Here is a 25,749-nt window from a genome sequence, read left to right as displayed (position 1 = left end):
GACGGGATGTCAAGGTTTGTCCAAGTTAAGGTACCAAGTACCTTGAACTGGTGGGGTTTCGCTTCTGTAAACAAGTACGTCAAGGTACATATCGGTTTCTCAATATCGAGCATAAGAAGGCATTGGCAAAAGTCATCACGGTCAATTTATCAATTTCATCATTCGACAATGAGCGTGACCTTTATTCCCTGTCCACACACAACAGAGTCCCAATTTTCTTGAGCTCGGTGGCATTGTGCAAATGTAAAACACTTTAGAGTCTCTTCAATGAAGAAACGGTACCTGAGTAGTACTGCGTTTCCCCGGTGGAGGGGCAAGGGTCTGTGCGCCAGGGATCCGATCGGCTTACTAAGGCTACATTGGTCAGGGCGAAGCTCTGTGGCGGGCCCCTTACCAAGCTGTTGGTCAATGACTTTCTACAGCCCGTCGTGAGAACCTTCCAACTTCCTTCGTCTCCCTTGCGAAACCGTCTACGACCTTGTAATACCTCCTTGCTTTCCGCAACTTATTCGATTCGGCTCAGATCCATCATGAAGCTATCACGTTTCCTCCAGTTACCAGTCCTGCTGGTTGCCTCGACACTCGCCCCCGCGGTGCTCGCCGAGCATACGAGCAACTGGGCCGTCCTCGTCTGCACATCGCGATTCTGGTTCAATTACCGCCACCTCGCCAATGTACTCTCCATCTACCGCACCGTCAAGCGCCTCGGCATCCCCGACTCGCAAATCATTCTCATGCTTCCCGACGATATGGCCTGCAACCCGCGCAATGCCTTCCCCGGAACCGTCTACAGCAACTCGGACCGCGCTGTCGATCTGTACGGCGACAACATCGAGGTGGACTACCGCGGCTACGAGGTCACCGTCGAGAACTTTATTCGTCTCCTGACCGATCGCGTCGGCGATGAGATGCCCCGCAGCAAGCGCCTGCTGACGGACGATCGAAGCAACATCCTCGTATACATGACGGGCCATGGTGGAAACGAATTCCTAAAGTTTCAGGATGCAGAGGAGATCGGTGCTTTTGATCTGGCTGATGCCTTTGAGCAGATGTGGGAGAAGAAGAGGTGATTGGATACCAAGCACACTTGCTAGTGCGACGACGAATGCTGACTGGTCAGATACCACGAGATCCTCTTCATGATCGACACCTGCCAAGCGAACACAATGTACAGCAAGCTCTACTCCCCCAACATCATCGCGACCGGCTCCTCGGAGCTCGATCAGTCATCCTACTCACACCACGCCGACAACGACGTCGGTGTCGCCGTCATCGACCGATACACATACTACAACCTAGAGTTCCTCGAATCGCAAGTCCAAGACCTGAGTTCCAAGAAGACGGTCGGCGAGCTGTTCGACAGCTACACCTACGAAAAGATCCACTCGCACGCGGGCGTACGCTACGACCTGTTCCCCGGCGGCGCCGATGCCGCACGGAGCCGTCGCATCACCGACTTCTTTGGCAACGTGCAGAACGTCGAGGTCGACGGGGCCAAGAACATGGTACTCGACGAGGAGCTGCTGGAGCTCAGCCAGAAGATTGCTGCGCTGAAGCAGCGGGCGCATGAGGCCGATGCAGCGGCCAAGAATGCATCGTTGGCGGATAACGCCAAGGGTCAGACGCCGGACGTGAAGACAAGGGCCAAGAGAGTGCAGATGGCCAAGCCCCTCACGAATGAGAATTGGTGGGAGAAGAAGATTATTGGAGCTACGGCCTTGGTCGGCTGCGCGCTGCTTTGGGCTCTGGGATCATATTACGAGACACCAAAGAGGAGGGCCGATGATACCAAGACGACGATGGGTCAAAATGGCCATGCTACCGTGAAGGCATAGATTTTATTCATAATTCCTATGTTTTGTAATTTTATGTCTTTAGTTGACTTGCCCAAAGTGTATCAAGCCTGGCGTTTCTTGGGATAGAGAAGGGAATGGTTCATTCATAGCTTTGGAGTCGGTGTTGGACATTATGGACAGCGAAAGCTCATGACCGATTCAGAATTGATTAGAAGAATTCGCAACGGTGCCAAATCGCCCATCCCTCGCCCTCATGTCAATAGTGTCCCATTTCAATGCCTCGCTGCTGCGATTGCTATCGCATTTATCCGGAGTATTTCCATCCGTGCACTCTCCGGGTTCCTCACCTGTGCTCACCGAGGCCTCTCACCGAGGTGATTTCATCCACTCTAAAATCTTGCTGGATAAGCCAGTGCGCTTCACAACAGTCCAACAACCCCAGCATATCCTTCATGGAGGGACGCAGATATCCCGTAATCTGCGAAAATGGATAACTCAAAGGTTGGTGTCGTGATTTCCTTCCATTCTCTTGCTTATAGTTTGGGTCCTGCCCCGGAACATCGCTCTCCCTCTCGTCTACATCTCACGCTTACAGCGGTTTCCCTCCACCTCACTGCGGCCTCGTGTAAGTGGTAGATGGGGTGAGGCGATGTCTTCTTCATTCTGGCCACAATTCTCCATGGGATAGATATATTTCCCTCTCACTTCGGCAATGTAGTGGTGCCTTCATTCTTCCGTCGATCATTCTTCTTCTCTCTCTCTCTCTCTCTCTGGTCTGGCACTCAACTCCCTCAACCAACCTATTATCCTCCCATCTCGAAAGAAAAAAATTTGGCAGCAGTCCTCTATAATCCATCGTCAGACTTCTATATAAGACTTCTTTCCCATACGGAATCCCTCAGACTACTGAAGTCATTAGTCATGGACGACATCATCGCCCTCTCAAAGACCCTCAACCTCAACTCCCCAAGCCACGAAGAACCGCTGACACACGTCTCGGGCAACCAGATCCCGCCCCTCAAGACACTCACCCTCAAGTCCCGGCCCCTAGCGAGCCACGCCCTCACCTTCTCCTGCGACGCCGAGCTGGCCGTCGCTGCCGACGACTCGATCCACGTCTTCCTTCCCGAGTTCCCCACGCCAGAGGAGCCGACGACGACCACCAAGCAGCCTCCCAAGACCGGCGGCAATGATGTACAGACCGCAGTAGCAGACGCGGACCCCGCTGGCGTAGCAGCAGCCGTCGCAGCCGCCGCCGACGCGCAGGATGGCGACAAGATGTACCGCCAGCAATTCTACACCTTCCAGCTCCGCATCCCGACATCCCGCAAACCCGACCCGCGCATGAACGCCGCGCTATTTGCCGCGCGCGGCCTCTCCGTGCCCTCGTACGACGACGACTGGGCCGCCTCAGCCGGCGGCGGCGGCGGCGGCGGCAGCGAGGCGGTCGCAGACCCCTCTTCCGCTTTCGAGGGCGTTGGCTCAGGCACCGTTACTGGCTACGGCGCCTCGCTGAACCAGGTCGTCGCAATCGAGTGGTCCCCCGGTAACCTAGGCCGCAACCTGCGCGCCGTGCTCGCCGTGATGCTCACCAACGGCGCGCTCCTCGTCATCGGTGAGGGCGGCGGCGGGAGCGTAGATCTCGGCGCCCGGATGAGGAATTTCAGGGACTGGAGGATCCTCTGGGGTCTGGGCGCCAACTTGCCGCTGCCGGACCCGGACGCCGAGCGGGACGAGGCGTATTTGCCGAGGGACAAGATCCGTTCTTTCTCTTGGGCGAGACTGATTGGGACCGGGCAAGCTCTCTTGGCGTACGCGACGGACCAGGAAGAGGTTGTCGTGCTGAGCGCGCAGTATTACCTCCCCAACGAGACGGACGATCAGTCGGATGCCGGGTCGTATGTGTGGGAGGTTGAGGAGGTTGCGAGGTTTGATGGGAGGGGCCCGCATCCGAGCTCAGGCGTGAGTGTCTCTAACCGTGTCACTCTACACGGAAACTTCCTCCCCTGAAGAGGGGGTTGGCTAACAATGTGTAGCTCTTGGACCCCGACTACATCCCCTACACCTCGGCCTTTTCCTTGAAATGGAGCCCCTGGCTACACTCGGGCGACACGAGAACCGCCATCCTCGCGTACTGCGCCAGGAACTACGTCGGCTTCCGCAGGATCACGATCCCCGGCGACTGGAAGCGCGGTGCTGCTGGCGAGGTCGCCGTCGAGGAGGCGGACGTCACCGGCATCTGCACAAACTTGCTATCCGACGCGTTTGTCGAGTGGGAGGACGCCGTCTGGGACCGAGACGACGTCAAGGTCTGCAGGGGCGTCATTGCGTCTCCGTTCAAGGCCTCGCCTTTCCAGGTCGCACTCAACGGGCCCGAGGGCACGGCGAAGGAGTGCCATGATACGAGTGTATGCAAGACGACGTATCCTGAAGATACAACCTCCTTAGACGCAACGAATCCCATCACAAGTAAGTGTTTCCTCCAGATCAACTTTGCAACTAGGAGTCAAAAAGCTCATAGTTTCTATCAACCAGGCCTTATAATCCACCCTCCAAACCTATCAAAACAAACCAAAGCCCCAGGCTACTCCCTCATCCGCCTCTCCGCAACAGCAACAAACGACAACTGGTTCCAGCAAAGCACAGGCGACGGGTCCTCCTCGCCGGCCCCCGAATCCCTCCCCAAGTGGGCCGAGATCGTCTCCTCGACAGTCAAGCTCTCGGTGCCAGCCGCCATGCTCGGCCGCGGCGGCGTCGTCGGCGGCGCAGCAGTGGGTGGCGGGGACGGCGAGTCCGTGGCCTCGGGAGACGACGACGATTCTGAAGACGATGACGATGACGACTTTGACCTGCCCGAGGACGCGGGTGAGCAGATCCACCCGCACCGCGTCCGCATGTGGGGCATGACGATGACGCCTGCCGGGGGCATGAGCGCCGTGCTGGTATCGCAGCATAGTACGCAGAAGCCGGAGAAGACGGTCAAAACCAAGGTCATGTTTGGGGGCCGGGTCGGCGGGGATGGGGCGGCGACGTTGGCATCATTGGCTGCAGCGGCAGGCGACGGTGATGGGATGGATGTCGATGGAGGGGACGACGGTGGTAGGGCGAGTAGGTTGCGGTACTGGGAGAGGCAGAGCACCGAGGCCAAGATGTGGGATTGGATGTATGCTGGCGGACCTGCCGTTCCTGGGACGCTGGACACTGGGGATGAGGCGAGGGCGGGAGATGTTTCGTTGCGCAAGAGGTTTGAGGAGGTCAAGAGGAAGCAGACGTGCGTGTTTTGTCACGCGTCTCTCGTCGATGAGGGCAAGGAGTCCATTTGCGAAAGGGGGCATATATTTGGTGAGTCCTGCCTTGCTTTCTGCTTCTCCCTTTTCCTTCCAATGGGACTCTTGCTTCATTTTTTATTTTTTTTTTGGAGAGGATGGTGTTCCACTGACATTGAGGAATAGCTACCTGTGCGGCAACCGGCCTCGCGATCCTCGCGCCGGGCATCTCGCGAGCCTGTGCTGTCTGCGGCCTGCGGTGTCTCGTGGCGAAGGGGGTCGTCAAGATCGCGCAGGAGCATCTGGGCCCTGATGCCAAGGTTGATGCCCCTGAGGAAGCTTGTGGTGGGTGCGGTGGCAAGTTTGTGGTGTAAACAGGACTTAAAGAAAACGAGCTGCGGACGATTCCAGACGGGCCTGGAGTCTTTCTGGTGATAGCAGACTCTACTCATTTGTCAGACCGTATCATTGACCCAGTGGAATCTCACTGGTTTGGAACAAGCTCTCTAGAACATGGGCCGTAAGAAATGGGATGCTACCTCTTGCTTCGTCAAGGTCCACCAAGTTTATCCGGTCGGTCATCTTGTGTCGATGCCATTTTCACTTCCAAGAGAGTGGGTGAAAATCATCTTTAGACATTCTTATACGTTTACGCTATGGATGACTACGTGTATAGCCAGATGTGCACCGCTTGCCCATGACCGCCCATGACTTTCAACTTCCCATACCTTCCCGACGGGACTATTACTTGGTGCGTGCCTGTTTTTTTTTGGTTTTTTTTTTTTGGGACAAAAGAACAGCTTTGACACACAATAGGTAGAGGAACTGATTGGCATTCTTGCAACTGCCTCAAGGCGGCACAGCCATAAACGTCGTCGTAATCGTCATCGCAGTTGCAGCCGCGGTCGCAGTCTTAGTCGTAGTCGTAGTCGCAATCGGGCCGCCAAAGAGGCGTGTCGCCGTGCCGGTGTGTGTGTAGCAGCCGAGAATGCCCTTCCTGTCAACCCAGATCTTCTCAGCTTCACAGAGAAGAGAAGTCAGTCGAGAACGGAGAGGCCAGACGAGTGAAGCGCTTACAGAGATTGAAGGTTCGCTCGGGGGTGCTCTCCTCATTGCCCGGCGTGCCTGGCACCCGGCATTTCATGGGAATAGGTTGACCTGCGGGGGGGTTTTGTACCATGCACCATTGAGCATTGTGGCCACCACTTTTCATATTATTCTACAGGTCAGCAAACAGAACTGACCAGGTAACAAATCTCAGACTGCTAGAGCTTCGGTAATGTGTTTGACTCAACTTGTCGCGCCACTCGAGCTGGCCTCGGTTGTTCACGATGCAATGCTTGAGATCGAGCTTGCTCGCCCATATATCCCCATACGCGTCTTGACATTCGGCGTGCAATATACTTGGGTATTGCTTTGAATTCGGAGGAAATTCTTTATTCATGTCGAAATTTGAGCACCGCTTCTCTATGCAGAGGCACTGATCCTGCTCTGACCCAGCCGAGGCCGCGATACCAATGATAGCGAGACCGAAGGCGACGTTGAAAACCTTCATGGTTGCGACGTGCTTTGTTGATCGGGTGAGGGGGTTGGGATACTGAGAAGAAGAAAAAATCTGACGAAGCACGTTGGGTGAAACTTGGAAGTGGGATGTAGGTATGAGGGAAAGTAGGTAAGTTTCGTCCTGGAGGGGATTACATCGTATTAAATACTGATTTGCGTTGTCCAGAAGGCATCAAGATACCCTATGCGTGACCCAGCTGTGAAAGGGTCAAGAAAAGGTTGATCATGAACAGAAGGTGGGTGCGTTCTAGAAACTGATGATTATGGACAGTGCCTGGGACCTCGAGGTAGATCTTGGCCGGGTTGTCATGGATGACCAGCCAAAGGGAGGTAGGCTGCGGGTAGAGGCAGTTGATGTTGGCAGTCTTTACAAAAGGGCAGTTGGCTGCTCTAGACCGTTCGTTTCGAGGTAATGGGTGAATACGTAGATGATTTCAACAAAGCAATGGCAGCGTCACCTTGCAAGGGAATCTTGTGACTCGCATCCGTTCCACGCTTTTCCGACAAGAACCGCTGGAGATGCCGGGCAGCACGCGCTTGGCCTTTTTATTAATTCTATGACTTTCACTTCCGAATCAAGAGGTTGTTCACTCATGAATTAGGAGTGTTGCAAAAATTTCTTCCTGTTTATTCACTGGGCGTGTATCATTAGCCGCCCACCAATAGAAAGGCAGTTTCATATAAGATGCTCCTTTGTCATGAGGAGTGGTGGCAGGGTTGCTTCGAAAGCTCGATCTTTTGAACTAATACTCTCCTTTTCGAAGTTTGGGACGACTTCCGTACAAGAACTTATCTGGCGCTTCTAAATGCAGGGTCGGAAACGTGGCCCTCTTGAAAGATTCTCCTTGGATAGATCGTCACCCATCTCATCACAGAATCTCGATTTCTCCCCGTCCCCCTGATTGAATGAGATCGCTAAACAAGATCCAACGCAATTGGAATCACTTCAAGTCTCTGGAAACTTGTTGCCTGTATGGAAATCAGTTATTCTGCACACCACCAACCTCTAGACTTGTTATAGAGCCGTGTATCTCCTCTACGACGCAACAATCTTCCAAGGACTGCGCGAAAACCTGTTCTCCGGATCATACCTGCTCTTCAACTCCACCAACCTCTTGGCGTTCTGTCCGAATCCTTCCTTGACACCCACATCGCTGCTGGCATAATTATTGTACTGTCCCACACCTCCACTCTCGCCGGTGTGGTTCTCTCCTTTGATCTTGACCGACAAAGCCCGATTCCAGCTCCTGATCATCCCGTCCTTGGCCGGGTCTGTCCAGCAGGTCAACACCATGCAGTCAAAGTACGTCCCGCGGTTCGAGTACGCCGTCGCCCCAAACGGCACATTCACCACCTTATCCTTGTTATAAATTTCAACAGCTAGGATGCTTCCATGCATGTCGTTGCCCGCGGCCGTCTCTTCGTCGACGCGCGAGTAGAACTCCCTGCTCATCTCTTCCCATTTTTCTAGCTCAAACGGCGCGGTGACATTCGTCCCGCCCATCAACCGTCTCGCGCCGGGCCCCTGGAGCTCGTCGAGTAACGTGTTGGCTGCTGGGTAGTCCATCTCGCTCGTCATGTTCAATAGCGGCCCCGCCTCGAGGAGTCCCTTGAAGATACCCCCGGTGGCCTCTTGCCCTGTGCCGTTATGAAACGGCTGCACAACAATCAAAGGCTTAGCATCGGGCCCCGGCGGGCCATAAGCAAATCCCATGATGAGGACTTGTTTCCCGTCCATCTTCTCAACAAACTCGTTGGCCCAAGTAAGGAGATCAGGAAGCTTGGAGCTGGCGAACATGAGAGCCCCATACCACACTCTTCCCTGTGGGAATACCTCAGAAGTAAACCGAGTGACGATGCCGAAGCTCGCGCCGGCGCCGCGCAGCGCCCAAAAGAGGTCAGCATTCTCCGTCTCGGACGCCGTGACGATCGACCCATCAGCGAGGACTACCTCCACTTCCACAAGACAGTCGACGGCGAGGCCGTGAAGTCCGCTGAGTAAACCTTGCCCGCCGCCGAGCACAAGGCCGCCGACGCCCGTGTGCGATACGGTGCCGCCGACGGTCGCGAGACTGTGCTTCCAAGTCTCGTTGTCAACGTCCTTCCAAGTACACCCGCCGCCGTACGTGACGAGACGCTTCCCGGCGTCGACTGTGACGTCACGGAGGTGGCCTAAATGGATGACCATTCCGCCGTCCGAGGACGAGGTTCCCGCGGTAGAGTGGCCTCCGCCGCAGGTAGTGAAGGGGATGTTGTGTTTTGTTGCAAAGCGGATCGCTGCCGACACATCATGGGCCGACTTTGGCTTGATGACTAGAGCCTAGAATCATGTTAGAGACTTTTCCCCCATACGAAATGGGTATGGTTGGGATCGAGCAACTCACCGCTGGCTTGATGCAAACGATGGACCACCGCACCAGACTTGCTTCGTATCCCTCGTCGCCGGGCAGTAGAATCTCGCCATTGATATCTGCCCTCAGGGCCGGCACCTCTTGCAGCCACGATGCCATGTTTCGTCAAGAATATTGAATGATGTAGTCGTGAGGTGTTTTGCCATTATGGTTGGGCAATGCTGTTGGTTTTAAAGTGTGAGACCTTCTCTGAGCTCTCCGCGCCGAAGACATGTCTAACAACACCAATCACCTCCACATTTCCTCGTTCGGCCGATTAGGCTGAGAGCTAGAACGTGGGCGGGTGCATAATCCTGTTACTCTATTGGATGCAGCGTCAAAGGCCATGAGTTCTCGCGGTGATCACCTATAAGCGCTAACAGTCGACCAGATGAATCCTTTGTAGCACGCATTACTAAGCTTCATTAGAGAGCAGGACCCGTTCGCGAGCGGATGATGTCATGTAAATATGATTGTTGCAAAGAAGATATGTTTCATGAGGGACAGTATCCTTCGTTTTGGGGCAAGAGTTCGGGACTTAGGGTTCGAGATTCAGGACCTGGGATTTTTGCTACAGAACTCATCGAAGAATGCAGACAAATACCAATAACGTCCGAACTTATCAAAGATTTCCAAATCTATGAGGAGTCAATACTGAACCACGATTGAACTTGCTCAAGGACACAACGACTGAGCTGAAAGGCCACTAATGTATGGTCGTGACTTCCCCAGACTCCCTGCCCAGGTGCTGGTGTGGAGGTTTCCACAAAACTTACGAATCCAGTACCGAAATTACTACATAAGAAGAAGTAAGGTTTATTGTTCTGCAGAGTAATACAGTGTTCTTCGTTGGTGAGTCAACTTACGGCCTCTGGAATCTAATTAGTGGTTTTCTGCAGAGGAACTACAGGTATATACACCACTGGATATATGACGTCTCTTAACACTCTATGCCTGTTCTCTCTATACGTAGAAGAGAGCGTGATGCATGGTTGACTTCACGTCTTCAAGATTACTTGGGAATATCTTGACTTTGACGGGCTACCAAGGTACATGTCACAATCATCTCGTTCCCTACCTCCAGGGTTAACTTGGACTTAACTACTTCTAGCAGGTCTTTACTTGGATCTTGAATTGACGATCATGACCCGCTTCATTCATACATCAATTTTGACCTCCAGTGGCTTCTGTCACGTTCCTAAGACCCAATATAGCTCGATGAGTATCGTCTATCGATGTCGATTTCACCTTTTCTAGTCCAACAGAGACGAGGGGCAAAGGCCACAACGTTGCGGAAACACTTACTATACTCGGGCAACTCATGCACTTGCTCTATGCACATTGCACAACTCGCATCTTGGGGAACAGGTTCTCGGCTCCAGACCCCGCAGTTGCAATCGCTGGCCCCGGCCCAAACCGGACTGATCAACCCTTCACCGGATACCCCAAAGCATTATAGATTTGCCAAGTCCATAGTAGAATCTTGCACAGGACATGAAATGCGGAGCAAGACTCCAAGCTACAAAGTAATATGTTCTTTGCCCTTTATTGGAGGGAAATCACCGGACACCCCAAGTATGCGCACCAAGCAAATCGACCCACCAAGCCTACTCCCCGCCTTGAACACGACTCCCCGTTCCCCGAGACCAAGTTGATCTTGCCGTTTACTACGTAGCTACATTCTGTCATTGATTCAATGTGGGAAATGCGGGGTTGATTGGGCCTCAAAAAGAGTTCAAATCCGATTCGGATTTTGAAAGATTTGTTCAGGTAAAGTTGGACCAATCTCAAGCTGCGTCCATGATGAAGACTACGTCGAGCTGGGCACTGACATTGTGTGCCAGCTTCGCGTTGTGCGAAGCCCGTTCTCTCTGGTCTTCGATCCCCACGACGTACGGAGATTCGAGTTCCGACACATACTTGCTCAAGACTGGCTATCCTATTGGCAACGGCAAACTCGGGGGTGCGTCTCGAGTCGAGGGTCTTCATCAGCGTCCACCGTAATAGGATGTTGACTACTTCTCAGCGATCCCGTTCGGTCCGCCTCATGCGGAAAAGGTCAACTTGAACATTGACTCCCTGTGGGCGGGTGGCCCTTTTGAGGCTTCGGTGAGTCTCTGATTTCCACACGAGAAGTGAATACTTACTAAAGATACTTCCATCAGAACTACACAGGTGGCAACCCTACAGAGCCAAAGTATGGAGCTCTTCCTAAGATCCGCTCAACCACCTTTGAGAATGGAACCGGAGGTAAAAGGCCGCTCTTTCGGTTGGATTTTCATCAATTTTACTAACACCCAAGATCAGACGTCTCCCCCATCCTCGGCTCGGGAGCGAACTACGGAGGTAACCGCGTTCTAGCCAACATGACAGTCACAATCGACGGCGTGGGCAACTACACCTCCTACAAGAGGACTCTCGACCTGACAACTGGCGTTCACTCGACAAAGTTCACCGCAAACGCCGCAAACTACGAGATCACACAGCTCTGCTCGTACCCGGACCAAGTATGCGTATACCACATCGCCTCCTCCTCCTCCTCTTCCGCCTCCATACATGTGGCGACCTTGCCCGCCGTCACGATAGGTTTCGAGAACCAGCTCATCGCAACCGACACCTTCAACACCAGCTGCGGTGGGGATCACGTCCGCTTCACCGGCGTCACGCAGCTCGGGCCGCCCGAGGGCATGAAGTTCGACTCCATCGCAAAGTTGTCCAGAGACTCCGCGTCCGCAGCCGCCGCCACCAACTGCACAACCTCCGGCATGATGCAAATCACGCCCGGCACAGGCCAAAAGACTTTGACAATCGTCATCAGCGCCGAGACAAACTACGACCAGAAAAAAGGCAACGCAGCAAACTCCTACTCCTTCAAAGGCCAAGACCCAGGTCCCACCGTCCAAACCCTCTCCTCCGCCGCATCTTCAAAGCCCTATTCCGACATCCTGTCCTCCCACATTGCAGACTACCAACGCCTCCAATCCGCCTTCCAACTGACCCTCCCGGACCCCCTCTCCTCGGCCGAAAGAGAAACAGCAGACCTCATCCAGGAATACCTCTACACCTCCCCCGGCGACCCCTACCTCGAAGCCATCCTCTTTGACTACGCCCGCCACCTCCTCATCGCTTCCTCCCGCGAGAATTCCCTCCCTGCCAACCTCCAGGGCCGCTGGACGGAGCAGCTCTCGCCCGCGTGGAGCGCGGATTACCACGCCAACATCAACCTCCAGATGAACTACTGGCACGCCGACCAGACGGGCCTCGCAGAGACGCAGGTCGCGCTGTGGAATTACATGGAGGATACCTGGGTGCCCAGGGGCACCGAGACCGCGGCGCTGATATACAACGCCAGCGGATGGGTTGTACACAACGAGATGAATATCTTTGGACATACGGCCTTGAAGGAGGGCGCCGAGTGGGCAAACTGTGAGTAGACTTACTCGAACACCTCACCGTCTTCCCCTCCCCTCTTCAGATTCCCTCTGTCTCCCCTCCCCGTCTCGCCCATCATCATCACCCAAAACCCCTCGCGACTAACCCACCCCCACAAGACCCAGCAGCAGCAGCCTGGATGATGCAAGAAGTCTACGACGCCTTCGAATACACCCAAGACACAACCTGGTTCGCCCGCCAAGGCTACCCCCTCATCAAGGGCGTCGCCGCTTTCTGGCTCACCCAGCTCCAAGACGACACCTTCTCCTCCGACGGGGCCCTCGTCGTAAACCCCTGCAACAGCCCAGAGACCGGCCCCACGACCTTTGGCTGCGCACACTACCACCAAGTGATCCACCAAGTCTTTGACTACACCCTCCGCGGCGCAACCTTCCTCCCCGATCCCCCTTCCCCCGAATCACAGCAGTTCCTCGACGCCGTGGCCGCCTCCCTCGCAAAACTAGACAAGGGCGTCCACATCGCCTCCTGGGGCGGCCTCAAGGAATGGAAGCTCCCCGAAGAACCACCCTACAACGCCGACAAACCCTCGACGCACCGCCACCTCTCCCACCTAACAGGCTGGTATCCAGGCGCCTCCCTCTCCGCCTTCCTCGCCGGCTACACGACAAACCTCCCCCTCCAATCCGCCGTCCGGGAAACCCTCCTCTCGAGAGGCATGGGCAACGCCCCCGACGCAAACGCAGGCTGGGCCAAAGTCTGGCGCGCAGCCTGCTGGGCCCGCCTCAACGACACGGAGCGCGCCTACGCGCAGCTCCGCTACGCAATCAGTGTCAATTTCGCGGGCAACGGGCTGAGCATGTATTCTGCCACCGACCCGCCGTTCCAGATTGATGCCAATTTCGGGTTGGCGGGCGCGGTGCTGAGTATGCTGGTTGTTGACCTGCCGCTGCCGTACGCCTCCCCTTCCGTGGGGGACGAAGAGGATGTCAGGACCGTGGTCCTCGGACCCGCTATCCCGGCCAGGTGGGGCAGCGGGAGCGTAAAGGGGTTGCGGATCCGGGGCGGCGGGGTCGTTGACTTTGGATGGGATGAGCAGGGGGTCGTGAATGAGGCTGTAGTGAGGTCTCGGAGCAGAGCAGCGGGAGGCCGCAAGGTTCGGATTGTGAACATTCAGGGGAGGATTTTGGCTCAGATTTGACTCGAAGTAAGGACCGGAAACTGACTAATGATGTAGTAGTCATACTTTTGTGCTCTTATTTCGCGCCAGACTCGTGGAAGCATTTTACTTAATCCCGGCTCACTTGCAGATTATTCACACATAATCATCGCTCCAGCGTTTTCCCTCAGGGTATCGTAACTTGTCATAGTTCATATTTTGAACCTTCAAGTAGGTTTTGCTAGCAAGTATCGGCCATGTTCTTCAAGGCTTGCCCTTTTCCCGTCTGGCGGCATGCACATGCCAATGTACGTATTCACCTCGATTTCTTTTCTCTCACCGACCTCACTTCCCAAGTTCGTTCTCTCTACGAGTCTCCGCTCCAAAGACCTCATCGTATCCGTAAATACCCAAAAGGGCGGGTTCAATGTACAGTTCCAACCCCGCACGTTTGGTCCTATATATACACATCAAGAAAGGCGACTTTCTCGAAGAAAAACAAGACATTATATGAATAAAAAAAATGGCACACGCTTGGACAATGTTTTGATGAAATAGAAAGTGGTCATAACAGCGGGTGGCTTTCTTAGCCGGCAACACCAGTGGCGGGGTACCCTATTAATCATTGTCAGCAGTTATTCAGGGACGCGTTTGCAAAGCAGGACAACTTACACCATGAGCAAGTGGCAATAATGGCATACAGACAAATGAGCTGCAGCCCCTCCAGCCAATGACTCTTGCCATCGGCAATCAGGTAGTTGACCAGAAGAACAGCGACGAACAGTACGGCAACCTGGAACAGGTCGAAACTGAGCGTCATGGCGTCATTGCCCATACCCCAACCAATGATGATCAATAGCGGAATCAGGAATAGCGCGACCTGCATACTCGAGCCGACGGCGACACCAATAGCGAGATCCATCTTGTCCTTGATAGCGACAGTCACAGCCGTGGCGTGCTCTGCAGCGTTGCCGACAATAGGCAAGAGAATGAGACCGACAAACTCCTCGCTGATACCGCCCTGCTTGGTGACGTAGTCGATGGAACCGACCATGGCTTCGGCGCAAAAGGCGATAAGAACAGTAGCTCCGACGAGAGTGCCAACGGCGACGAGGAAGTGCAGCTGAGGCTCCTCCTCTTCTTCCTCTTCCTCCTGATGGCGCTGCATCATCATCCGGCTCAACGCCTGCCTCTCGTTCTCACTATCCCCGCGGACGCCGGTCTGGGCCATGCGCGCTCCGGTCCCAGCCAAACCACGTGCTAGTGCACCCTCTTTCAGGCCGCCGCGGCTCCAGGGCTTGGCGGCGACCTTTTGAGACTCTTCGTTGAAGACGGCGTTGTGCGTCTTCAGCTGGAAGAAGAGATATGAGGCGTAAATAATGAGCAGAATGACGGCTGTGCCGCGGGAGAGGGCGGCGACGTGAACGTTGTCGTTGGTGCCGTCATTCTTGTCGAACACGGTAGGAATGATGACGGAAGCGACTGCGAGAGCCAAGAGAGACGCTGCGGTCTGGGCGACAGTGGTGTTAAAGTATTGCTCAGGTCGGTTAATTCCGCCAAAGAAGAAGCAGAAGCCCATGACGAGCAGCAAGTTGGAGAGAATGGAGCCAATGAGCGAAGTCTGCACAATCAGGACCTTTCCCTCGGCCAAGGCGAGAATGGCGACGATGAGTTCGACGGCGTTTCCGAAAGTTGCGTTGAGGAGACCTCCCAATGTCTCACCCGTCCTCAGAGCGATTTCCTCAGTTGCGAATCCCAGCATGGCTGCCAAGGGAATAATGGCGATGAAGTTGACGACGAATACGGCAATCTTGTTGACAGATGAGACGTAGCTGATGGCAATGCCGGCTGGTGCTGCCAATATCAAAATGTTGATATATGAACTGAGCAGTGTTCTTTGGAGTTGATTGGCGACAGTGAATGGCGTTTTCGGCTGCACGTGTCGGATGAGACCTGACTTTTGCTTCTTGGCCTTGGGCCTTTCCTCCTCCTCTTGCGGCACGTCCTCCCCTTGCGAAGTTTCGGTCTTCCGGTTCCTTACGCCACCATCCTCGGGCTTGTTCTCAAACATGGTGTCGCCGCTGCCGCTTCCTGTCCCTGATCTCGTCTCCTTACCCAAGCTGTTGCGTACGGTCTCGGAATCTCTGGGTGCGGGCTCGCTCTGGACGTGATGTATCGCCTCCTCGGTCTCCCCCTCTTCTGCGGGCACCTCGCGTTGTGCCTCGAGATTGGCGCCATCCCATGTGGATCGTTTACTTGGTTGGTTTTCCCATGCTACGTGACGGAAGGGATTCCATGTTTGCTCCTGACTCCGGCGACTGAGGCCGTGAGCTTTGCGTTTGATATCGAAATGGTTGACTGAGCCGATGAGCGACGGCATGGTCAGTAAGGTATTCGCAGCGGGTTGACGTCGCTTCCGCTGTGTGATTGACGGTGGAGAGGTAGAAGACGGGTTGGGTAGGTGAGACGAGGTTTGTTCAAGGGGAATGGTTCGTTAAGTGAAATAGGGCAATGACGTGAAACTAGGTGTGTGGAGTGCAGGTGGGAATGATATGTGGAGGCAACGGGGGGAACGGGGGTGTGGACCAAAGGCAGCGGCTCGAGGTCACACTTGACTCGGCGGATGCTCAGGTAATTGGCGGGAGAGGGATGAAGCTAGAGTGGTGGTCTAGCAGATAGTCTGCCACCCGCGAGTGAAAGGGAGGGAAATAGACGTAAGGGGGAGGAAGAAAAACAACAGAGGAGAGAAGCAGATTAACAGAACTGTGATATGGGAAACAGAAGAGAGTGAAGTGTTTAGAGGATGTTCCCTTTGGCTCTGCTTTGCTGCCAAGAAAACCGATGCAACGTTGGCTAGGGGGTAATAGGGGACGGGGGTGGGCGGGTAATGAATGGGATTTCGGATTTTTTTCCTGAAGGCGATTTAGGCAAGGTACTCACAGGTGTTCATGCTGTGCCGCGCTGGAGGTGACGACGGCTATTTGGGTGGGTACTGGTGTGTTGGTGTTGGTGGAGTGCTTGGGCTTGTGCTTTTGTGGCAAAGATCGGATCGCTTCAGATCAGCGCCCAGGTGTTGAGACGAAACGCGAACCGAGCTGCGAGTCGGGGTTCTCGTGGCGTCCTTGGTTCCGGGGTTCCTCGTTCTTTGGGGTTGTAGTAGTAGGTGCGTCTTTGGTCTCGAGTGTTGTAGGTATCTTGGGTCTTGAGTAAGAAGATATTGACGATGGTCTTGTTATTGTCTCTTATGGCGCAGTAGCACCAGAGGAGAGGGCTTTGAAATTAGAAGATGGATCAGTGGCGCGGGAGAGGCCTCCTTGGCAATACTTCCGCGTTGAGGCCGGGGTGCCGGAGATGAGAACGGGTCCAGTCCGATTGACGATGCGGTTGAGTGCAGACGAGTGTGCAAAATCTGCCAACTTACAACCGGGGAGAAGACGCGCAAGCCAAGACCGGTTGCCGCCGCTATGGGGAATCAACGGTGTAGTGAGTGCCTGGCCTGACGACAACAACTGGGCTCGGCCGGGCTGTGTGAGCCTGTCTGCTTCGTGTGGTGTCGGTCTGCGGCGAGCGAAGGACAAGTCCCAGGTGGTCGCGACTGTCTGGTTTGGGCTTCCGCAACGGCGGGTGTGTCGACAGGAGTAGCGTATATGCGACTAGGTGAGGCAGTGCTCTTCCGAAAAGTGGGAGCGGAGGGTACGAGTGCGAGTCGTGTACGAGTATTATCCTTAGACAGCTTTGCTGAGGTGGCGGTACCTTGAGCTGTCCGATAATCTGACCTTAGTCAGCTGAAGATTGATGGCTGAGCTCAGAATTTATGGTCGATGGTGAAGATTGGAAGTGAAGAAAGGAATTTAAAGACGGAATATGATTTGGAAGAGAGAAAGGGGAGCGAGGAAGCTTTAGCTAGTCTTGGCCCCTGGAAGGCACTAAGATTGAATCGTCACGGTCCCATGGCGACCACAAAAAGGCGAGAGAGAAAGAGAGATGAGAGGCGCTCGCCAGCTGGGGGTGTTTCACAGTGGCAGGCCCTACGTCAGATCCAGCTGTGTCCTACCTACATTATTGTACAGAAGCGCCGTTGATTGCAGTCATCCACTGATGCGCAGACGCTAATTTCCTTGGACCGACAAGCTTACCTTTTCTCCCTCGTCGTCCCTGCCCGATGCTGCCACATGAGGGTACCGCAGAACTTATCACGCTAAGTAAGGTGTCTAAGGAAAGTGCCAAGCCAGTGGAACTTCCCTCTATTTTTCACTATTTCCCAATCCCACCAATCACTAATAACAAGTTTGCGACTGCCCAGTATCCGTACCCGTCCCTTTCATGTCTGTAAAGCGGGGCAACGGATCCGTTCCTGCCAATTGCGGTCCCCCCTTTTTTCGTGCATTCTCGCATTTACCTTCCTATTGACTGAGGTGCGGCTTCCTTCCAATGTTTATTCTCATGTCCCATCGAATGAAATGCCTGCGGGTGAAGTCCATCCAATTGAGCCTTCATAAAATCTCCTGGACTGGGAGATTCGTCTTTCAATGTCGTCACAACAGCCCAAGGTGCCCTGGTGACGTGCCACGTCGACGCCACACCTCTCATAATCCGGCAGCACAGCAAAAACAACGTAAGACGCGCCCCAAACAAGCTTCTGCCAAGCCCCATTGATGCCAAGCACAGCAATCAAGACTTTTGCCAAGGCACTTACGGACTACCAAGTCGATCGCATCGCCTTGGCTATTGCTCTTCTTCATCCTGATATTCTCCCCATCCTGTTCTGCAACCTAGCTCAATTTTCGAAGAGAGGCATTCAAGACCCATTGGTTCACCTGCATACGATTTCTTGTTCAGTCGCATCATGGTCATCGATTGACCTCGGAGGGAGCGAGTGTGCGGTCGGTGCACAATGACATCAGCCACCTACCTACACGTGTACCTCAAGTCTACCGTCCTGCCAGCCACACCTTTTATTTCTCTCTGACCGCAACACCGCTTCGAATCAGGTAATACCTTGGTCCCATACCCCATCCGTGACAAGGTGGAACAGACAGCTGGACACACCGACGGCCACTTAACCTTTGGCCTGATTCAGGCACGCAGGAGAATGATGGGCCTAGACCAAGGTAGATCCTAAACCTAACCCGTACCTTTGTGTGTGTGCTTACTATGCGCCCTGCAACAACGTCTTCCAACGATTCGCGACTTTGAGTTGTTGCACCCACAATGGCAAGGAAAATGCCCCGGCAATTGGAATTAAACTTCACTCAGCCTCGTTAAGCCACCCCTCGGCATCTCTTCTGTGTGCGTGTGGCTGGATTCTCATTCAATCTGCGTTGCTCGGTGAGACAAGCCACACTCGCCCGCTAGCCGATCGACCACGTCACATGATGCCCCTCAACGCCACCAGCATTCCCCAACCAACGGTCAAATCCCCGACTCGACGCCTCAACGTGGCGCAGTACCGCCCGTAGTCCCAGGCCCCAGGTATCCGGTTTCCACCGCTGAGCCACACCCATCCAGCGCAAACCATTGGCTCCGCCACAACACCAGACCTCACCTCACCTCATCCGGCACCAAAGTAACAACCCTCTCACGACTTACACAAATGAGCACACATGTAGCCAAGGTATTGCACAGCATCAACGCTTTTGATATGTTCATGAGCTTCATAATCATTTACACAGAAAAACACCGACGTACACTATCCACACAAGCCACACATTCACCGCCACACAAACTCTCACCTAATCACTCCCTCTCCCTCTCCCTAACCTCCCTCCGCGGCCCCCCACCCCCCAAGCCAAGCCCATCCTGCACACTAGCCCTCCTCAAAAACTGCATCCCCGCCGCAGGACTACTCATCAAGCTCCTCGGCCCCGGGCTCGGACTTCCCCCGCCGATATGAAGCCCCCGAAGCCCTTCCGGACCACCTCCACCAAAGCCACCAAAACCACCCAGGCCACCCCCACCGCCAGAGTGCAAATCCCCGAGAACGCCCGCCGGCAGCCCCAGCATCGGTATACTCGCCTCCGGCACCGCTTCAAGCCCCACGACGGTAGGCCTCATCGCACCCGGCGTCGTCATGGCCTGCGGCGGTCCCCTCTCCAGCGTCTCCTTGTAAAACGCCTCCAGACCGGCCCTGTCGCTGCAAAACGCCTCGAGCTCCTTGAGGATCGGAATCGGGTCCACCGCGGCCGTCGTGTTCGTCGCTGTCGTAGCTCCTCCTCCTCCCCCAGAGGCGCTTGAGCTAGCCCTCATGTCCGCAGCCCTCACCGCCGGCGACCCCCCGCCGTAGAACACGGGCTTCACCATCGGGCTGCTCATCGGCGTCGGCTCCGGTATCCCAAAGGGCGTGTACGAACCCACGGGTATAATTCTTCCACCACGCTCGACGACGTTGTTGTTGTTGTTGCTGCTGTTGTTGCCATTATTGTTATTATTGCTCGTTGCTCCGCCACCGCTGTTGGCTTCCCTCATGTCCTTGAGCTCCTTGTCCCTCGCCGCCCATGCCCGGTTACTAAACAGCCTGTTGGCGAGTACCAAAAAGTGCCCTTCGTCCGTGATCTCCGCAAGCACAACGCCCGACCGGTGAATGTATTGCGAATACTTGAAATCCGGCCTGCCCCACGAATAGCTGACCTCCACGTCGCGGGGGAAATTCGATGCGGCCTCCATGTCGAGCACAAAGTCGAATTTCCGCATAATCACCTTTTGGTAAAAGTGCTTCCCCGGCGCCGTCTGCGGCGTGAACGAGTTTGGTTCGTAGTATGTGACCGGCTGCTGGCTCGGCGGTGGCACCGACAGGTTGATGAGGTACGGCCTACGAAACGGGTTCACCTCCGTGATGGAGCACGCCTCCTTGATAGGCACCTCGACGAGCCGCAGGCCGTACGTCGCCGCCTCCCGCGCCCACCCCTCCACCACGTCCTCGATCAGCTTGGCCGTGACGTTCATCCAGTCGATGCGAATGTGATAACAATTGTCCGGATTGTGTAGCCGGTCGTAGTGCAAGTCGACGCGCTCGGGCCGATACGACCGCTTCCGGTGGTCCACGTCGTACTTGATGACCTTGCTGAGGACGACCTTGGGCATCTTCTTGCTGTTGAACATGACAGAGTACGCCGTCGGGGTTGTGGCGCCCGAGATGGGTGAGTTCTCCTCGTTGATGGACGTCGGCCGGGAAATCATGCCAGGCCGCGGTGAATCGCGAGGAACGTTTTCCGACATGGGCGTCGAGGGCACCGAGACGTCGCGACCCCGGCGCGAGTTGAACCAACTCGGCGGGTGGGGCTTGGCGTACTCGCTGGCGACGGTATAAAAGTACTGCCCGTCCCTGAAGACGTGCCGGCGCTCAACGTGCTCAAATAGCCCGCCGCGGTCCTTTTTGTCGTCCGACGGCCGGTCATACGTCTTGACCATGAGCATGTTGCCGAGCTGCTCCGCCTCCTCGCGGCTGTCCAGATCCTCAAAGTTGTCCATGAGCCACGTCGTCATGTCGGAGCCGATGAAGCAGTTGTAGTGTAGTCGCAGATGCCACCTCCGGTTCTGCAGCTTGACGCCGCCGTTCTCGACAGGCTGCTGTATCGCCTCCGCCAGCGCCGAGAGGTTGAGGTTGGATTTGCGAAAGTGTTCGCGACTCGTGATGAGCTGTCCCTTGCGGTTCTCCCCCAGGCCCTCCACTAACGGTAAGTTGTCGAGCTCCGCCGCAATGACGACGGACGGGTCCTCCGTCTTGTACACAATATCAAGGGGGTTGGGATCGCGCTTCGATTTTGCGGTCTGATATCTCCGCTCAAATGGCGGGATGTACCGGTACTTCTGCCATGACAGCGACAACCGTCTAATACCCTCCAAACGCACCTCCTCGGCGTTGTCGCCGGCCTGGTTCCTAGGCACCGCCGACGACCGCGACACCATCGGGATAAGCACGAACCGTGTCCTCCAGAATCTCAGATTCTCCGTCATCTCATCGTGGTGGCCGGCGAGGTACGAGTCAATGTAGTTCCAGTTTCTCTCGGGTTTCGGCGTGGAGATGTCAACCTCTTGTGTCTGATACCCGCTTTCCATCAACGTGCGAATTGCCGGCCTGTACAGCGGGCCCGAGTTGGAATTACCAACCGTCGACTCGGCCGGTTTGCGTATGTAAATGTTCACCTCTACTTCCGTGCCGTCGACTCGGCCGGTTTGCGTATGTAAATGTTCACCTCTACTTCCGTGCCGTTGACGCACGAGAGCTGGTGGATCGTGTTGCCCACCGAAAGGAAGATGCTCGTGCCGTCCTCCATCGCCTGGTCGCGGGAGAAGATGTCGGCGATCCGAAGCAGCCTCTGCCCAAATGCCTTGGCGACGGATGGGCCGATGACAACTTGGAACCCTTGTGAGAAACGGAGGCTGATCAGCTCCCGAAAGAACTCCTCTCTCGACTTTGGCTCCTCTGTGAGCTCGTCGTCGGCGTTCTGCGCAATAACATACGGCTGTCTCTGATACTCTGTGTCAAACTGTGATTTTGAGGGAAAGTACTCGGTTGTGAGCGGCACGGCGGCCGGACAGCAGAGGGCCTTCCACTTCATGACCTTCATCTCCGAAGTCCGGGGGAATACATGCTGCCACCGGCTATACAGCACCGTGTCATCCACCTTGTGCCTGTCCGGGTTCGACGGGTTCAGCACCGTGAGCCAAGGCGAGATAGCCGTGGTCGGCGACAAGGTAGAGGGCAGCTCGGGCATAGCACCAGCGCGAAGCTTACTATTGAACATTTTCTGATTGTCCTCCTCTGCCCTAAACACGTGAGAATTCCTCTGATCGGGGTCCTCCCGGAAATGGTCCTTGCGCGCCAGGGACGACGGCAGAACGGTCCCGTGCTTGTGCTGCTGACTGATTGAGCTCTCGCCCCTCCGCGAGGAGGCCTTCATGTTGATGGGTATACTCGGCGTCGAGGGCAGATCCTTGAGGGTATCCCGCGAATCCGACCGGAACAGCTGCGGCGAGAACGAAGACATGGCCGTCGACGTCGCCGGCTTAATGACTTGCGGCGACGATGGTCGTGGCCTCGTCGACATGACCAGCGGCATCGTAGGGCTCGTCACGCTCTGCTCCGTCGACGCCTTGACCGTCTCGAAGCTCGCTTCTGCCGCCACCACCTTTGGCGCCGCGATGCCGAAGCCCCGCAGGCCGAGGCTAATCTGCCGCATGAACCGGGGAGGCTTGGACGGCGAGTTTACAGACATCTTGCCCACCACGCTGTGAGAATCAGGGGTCGTCGAGGAAGAGGTGGAAGAAGACGTCTGATTAGACGCCCCGGCCGCCGACGATGAAGGTGCCTTCGGGGGAGGATGATTCGCAGCCTTCCTTGCAGCGGCCACAATCTCTGCTTTTTCGCTATCGGCAATATTGACCGACAACTTGCGCCCCACGGTGACGGCCGCGAGGCTCTGGTTCGGCACAATCCTCTTCTCAGGCAGCGACGTCCCAAACAGCCCCGCGTCCTCCATCAGCTGCCGCCTCATCGTCTCCTCCAGGTCCCGCGATGCCCTCGCCTGCGCGGGGTGCCGCGACCTGGGCAGCCTCGCCCTCGTCTCGTCGTACTCCTGCAGCTGCTTCCACAGCGACTTCTCACCCGGCTTCACGAGCCTGTCGGGCATGAACTTTTGGAACCCGTAGACGTGGTCCACGAGCGTGTCCTGGTGGCGCTTCTGGGGTATCATGGCGATCTCGTCCGTCCCGCTGAGCCGCGACCGCAACGAACTCTTGGATTCGGTCGTCGTGACGGGGAACAGCGGGTCAGCCTGCAGCGGGGTCGTCTCGATCTCGTTCGTCTCGAGGACGCTGCGCATCTGCAGGTCGTACATCCTCGCGCGAATTGCAAAGTCCTCGCTCTGCTGGCCCTCCTTGTCCTCGGACACCGAGAGGGCGATGCCTTGATACGACAGCGCTTCTTCGGACGTCCCAGTCCAGTAGGAGACGTGGAGCCATTGGGGCACCGCGTACGACCACTCGTCCTGCGGGTTCGCCAGCTTGTCTATGCGGTGGGCGAGCTCGAGGCCCTTTGTCGGGGACAGCGACTCGGACAGCGACTGGTAGCTTCCGATGATGGGCGTAGCCTGCTGCTTCGGCGTGCTCTCGCGGCTGCGTACGGACCTCGATCTCGACAGGCCGTGCGAGCCCTCCGACGTCTGCGGGTTGCGGTACCGGAACAGCGGGACGGAGTGCAGCGGCATCTTTGGCACGCAGATGAGGTCGATGCCGATGCCGTTTCCTACGAGGGCCTCGGTGGTCCGGCGCAGAGACTCATACTCGACCTCAAACACGCCGGGCCCGGGGCTGATGACCACAATTGAGATGCCCGTCCGCATGAGGTCGCGGTCGACATAGTCGTGCGCGAACTGGGACGACGCGAGGTTGATGGCCTCGAGGAAGTTGCCGTACATGGCCAACGACGACTCGGCCTTGACGCGGTTGGACGTGATGCTTTTGCCGCCGTTCTCCTCGGCCAGCGGCACGAAGGCGCTGTTGGCCTTTTGGTGGTGCAGGCTGATGTCTCGCCGGAAGAAGTTGAACTCGCGCTTCAGCTGGTTTAGGATCGTCGTCCACTCCCCGCTCGCCATCTCGCTGACCACCACGCGGTAAAAGTCCTTGTACGGCCTGCGGTCGCCCGATATTTGCACGCCCGTGTAGTAATCTCCGTGCAGCGTGCTGCTCGCCAGCTCTGTCGTCAGGCCCGTGTCGTACTCGACCCTCGTAAACAGCACGATGCTCACGAGGTGCTTCGCCTTGAGCTTGGCCCATTTCTTGAAGAGCGCCGGCAGGAAGCCGTTGACTACCTTGTTGAACAGAATCTCGCCGGATCCCTCCGAGTCGAAATCCCACATCTCCCTCGCCATCTGTATGAACAGCACGTATCTCGCCGACTCGCTCCGGAAAATTGGCCTGGTGTTCCTCGTGAAGAAGGCCGAGTGCGTCTTTCGCCCGTCCACAAATACCGCCGTAACCTGCGCCTTGATCGTGCCCATAAACAATATTGACTGGCCCTTGTAAACCGTCCTTTCCGTCAGCTCGCCGATGGCCAGCCGCCAAATGTCGGATCGCGAGAGGTACTGGTCCTTGAACGAGAGCTCGACGTGCGAGGCCGCCGTCGCGGGGTTGTCGGCATCCACCGGCGTCAAGAGCACTTGCGTGCCCTTCTTCATGCCAAATGCGTCTGCAATGTGCTTGACGACGTAGATATCGACGTTGGGTAGGCGGCTCTTGAGCTCCTTGGACATCTCCTTTGCGACGCAAAAGTACTTCTTCCCCAGCGTCACCCCTTCGGGCGCCGCATCGCCTTGTCCCGCTCCCGCGCCGGCGTTACCCGTAGTGTTCCCGCCGCGCGTTGTCGCATGGTCCTTTGTCGCCGTCTTATCGCCCTCGGTCTTGATCACCGTGATGGCCACGAGGCTCCCGGGTCTGACATCGCCCTTGACCACCTCCGGGCTCAGGAGTACCTCGTCGCGCGAGTACCCTTCGTTGACGCCGATGGTGCACCTCCGCTCGAGACGACGCTGCTTTACGGAGCTGGACGAGTTGTCGCCGCGAATGGTCGAGGCGCTAGAGACGGTATCCGGGGATCGAGGTGAGTCGACGGACGATGTTGCGGAGGGCGGTTCGAGGCTGCTTCGGCTGAACTGACGTAAGTGGGAGGACCAATTGGGCCCCTTGCGTAGGGATGGTGCTACGCCGGCATTGCGAGGCATCGTCGGTGCAGAGCCTCGTGGTGGTGTTGGTGGTGGGGGGCTGCTTATTGCGCGAGGAGGGAGGGGCTCGTCAAGGGGGGCCTGCGTGGTGGGTTCGCAGTAGCATTTCGTTGCTGTCGTTCAATGCGATCGGTTCTATTCGTATTGTACGTGGTAGTGGGATTGTGGACCGTCGACATGAGTTAATCAGCTGTAGTTGGAACTGCCGTGAGGACGGTGGTGGCATCGTCGCAAGTGCAGCTCCATCGCGACGGCAGAATTGTGGCGTCGAGCTCTCACTCAGCCACACCGCCTGCTATTTTGGCCTAGACAAATCCCCAGGTTTCTGACGTTCGCATCCCCATGGTCTTACCGAGTCTAAACTGCCTCGACTGGTCGCAACCAATGTGAGTCCCGGGATCTGTCATTCCTTGTTTTAGTCACATAGAACATTCCTTTTGATGAGGACTCGTTTCTATTCCAATATTA

General features: G+C 55.9%; 6 protein-coding genes across 6 annotated transcripts; 3 read left to right on the top strand and 3 right to left on the bottom strand.

The window, feature by feature from the left end:
* Positions 1 to 530: 530 nt before the first annotated feature.
* Positions 531 to 1,835, top strand: CORC01_11867 (peptidase C13 family protein; the record flags this gene model as incomplete). The annotated part of the gene is made up of 2 exons (XM_022623489.1): positions 531 to 1,066; positions 1,121 to 1,835. 2 exons carry the CDS (start codon positions 531 to 533, stop codon positions 1,833 to 1,835), a joined length of 1,251 nt encoding a protein of 416 aa, XP_022470029.1.
* Positions 1,836 to 2,717: 882 nt separating this feature from the next.
* Positions 2,718 to 5,436, top strand: CORC01_11866 (uncharacterized protein; the record flags this gene model as incomplete). The annotated part of the gene is made up of 4 exons (XM_022623488.1): positions 2,718 to 3,758; positions 3,833 to 4,265; positions 4,332 to 5,138; positions 5,249 to 5,436. The coding sequence occupies 4 exons, from the start codon at positions 2,718 to 2,720 to the stop codon at positions 5,434 to 5,436; spliced, it is 2,469 nt and encodes an 822-aa protein (XP_022470028.1).
* A 2,225-nt stretch (positions 5,437 to 7,661) lies between these two features.
* On the bottom strand, positions 7,662 to 9,135 carry CORC01_11865 (uncharacterized protein; the record flags this gene model as incomplete). Its single annotated transcript, XM_022623487.1, has 2 exons — positions 7,662 to 8,945; positions 9,010 to 9,135. The coding sequence occupies 2 exons, from the start codon at positions 9,133 to 9,135 to the stop codon at positions 7,662 to 7,664; spliced, it is 1,410 nt and encodes a 469-aa protein (XP_022470027.1).
* A 1,683-nt stretch (positions 9,136 to 10,818) lies between these two features.
* On the top strand, positions 10,819 to 13,606 carry CORC01_11864 (uncharacterized protein; the record flags this gene model as incomplete). The annotated part of the gene is made up of 5 exons (XM_022623486.1): positions 10,819 to 10,978; positions 11,042 to 11,124; positions 11,181 to 11,265; positions 11,323 to 12,441; positions 12,567 to 13,606. The coding sequence occupies 5 exons, from the start codon at positions 10,819 to 10,821 to the stop codon at positions 13,604 to 13,606; spliced, it is 2,487 nt and encodes an 828-aa protein (XP_022470026.1).
* Positions 13,607 to 14,150: 544 nt separating this feature from the next.
* On the bottom strand, positions 14,151 to 15,944 carry CORC01_11863 (calcium/proton exchanger; the record flags this gene model as incomplete). The annotated part of the gene is made up of 2 exons (XM_022623485.1): positions 14,151 to 14,179; positions 14,237 to 15,944. 2 exons carry the CDS (start codon positions 15,942 to 15,944, stop codon positions 14,151 to 14,153), a joined length of 1,737 nt encoding a protein of 578 aa, XP_022470025.1.
* Positions 15,945 to 19,300: 3,356 nt separating this feature from the next.
* On the bottom strand, positions 19,301 to 25,281 carry CORC01_11862 (domain found in Dishevelled; the record flags this gene model as incomplete). The annotated part of the gene is made up of 3 exons (XM_022623484.1): positions 19,301 to 19,868; positions 20,139 to 21,638; positions 21,713 to 25,281. 3 exons carry the CDS (start codon positions 25,279 to 25,281, stop codon positions 19,301 to 19,303), a joined length of 5,637 nt encoding a protein of 1,878 aa, XP_022470024.1.
* Between the last annotated feature and the right edge of the window lie 468 nt (positions 25,282 to 25,749).

Source organism: Colletotrichum orchidophilum, assembly GCF_001831195.1.
Source record: "Colletotrichum orchidophilum strain IMI 309357 chromosome Unknown Scaffold_135.1, whole genome shotgun sequence".
NCBI classification, from domain to species: Eukaryota; Fungi; Ascomycota; class Sordariomycetes; order Glomerellales; family Glomerellaceae; genus Colletotrichum; species Colletotrichum orchidophilum.
This window is presented reverse-complemented; position numbering and strand designations above follow the sequence as displayed.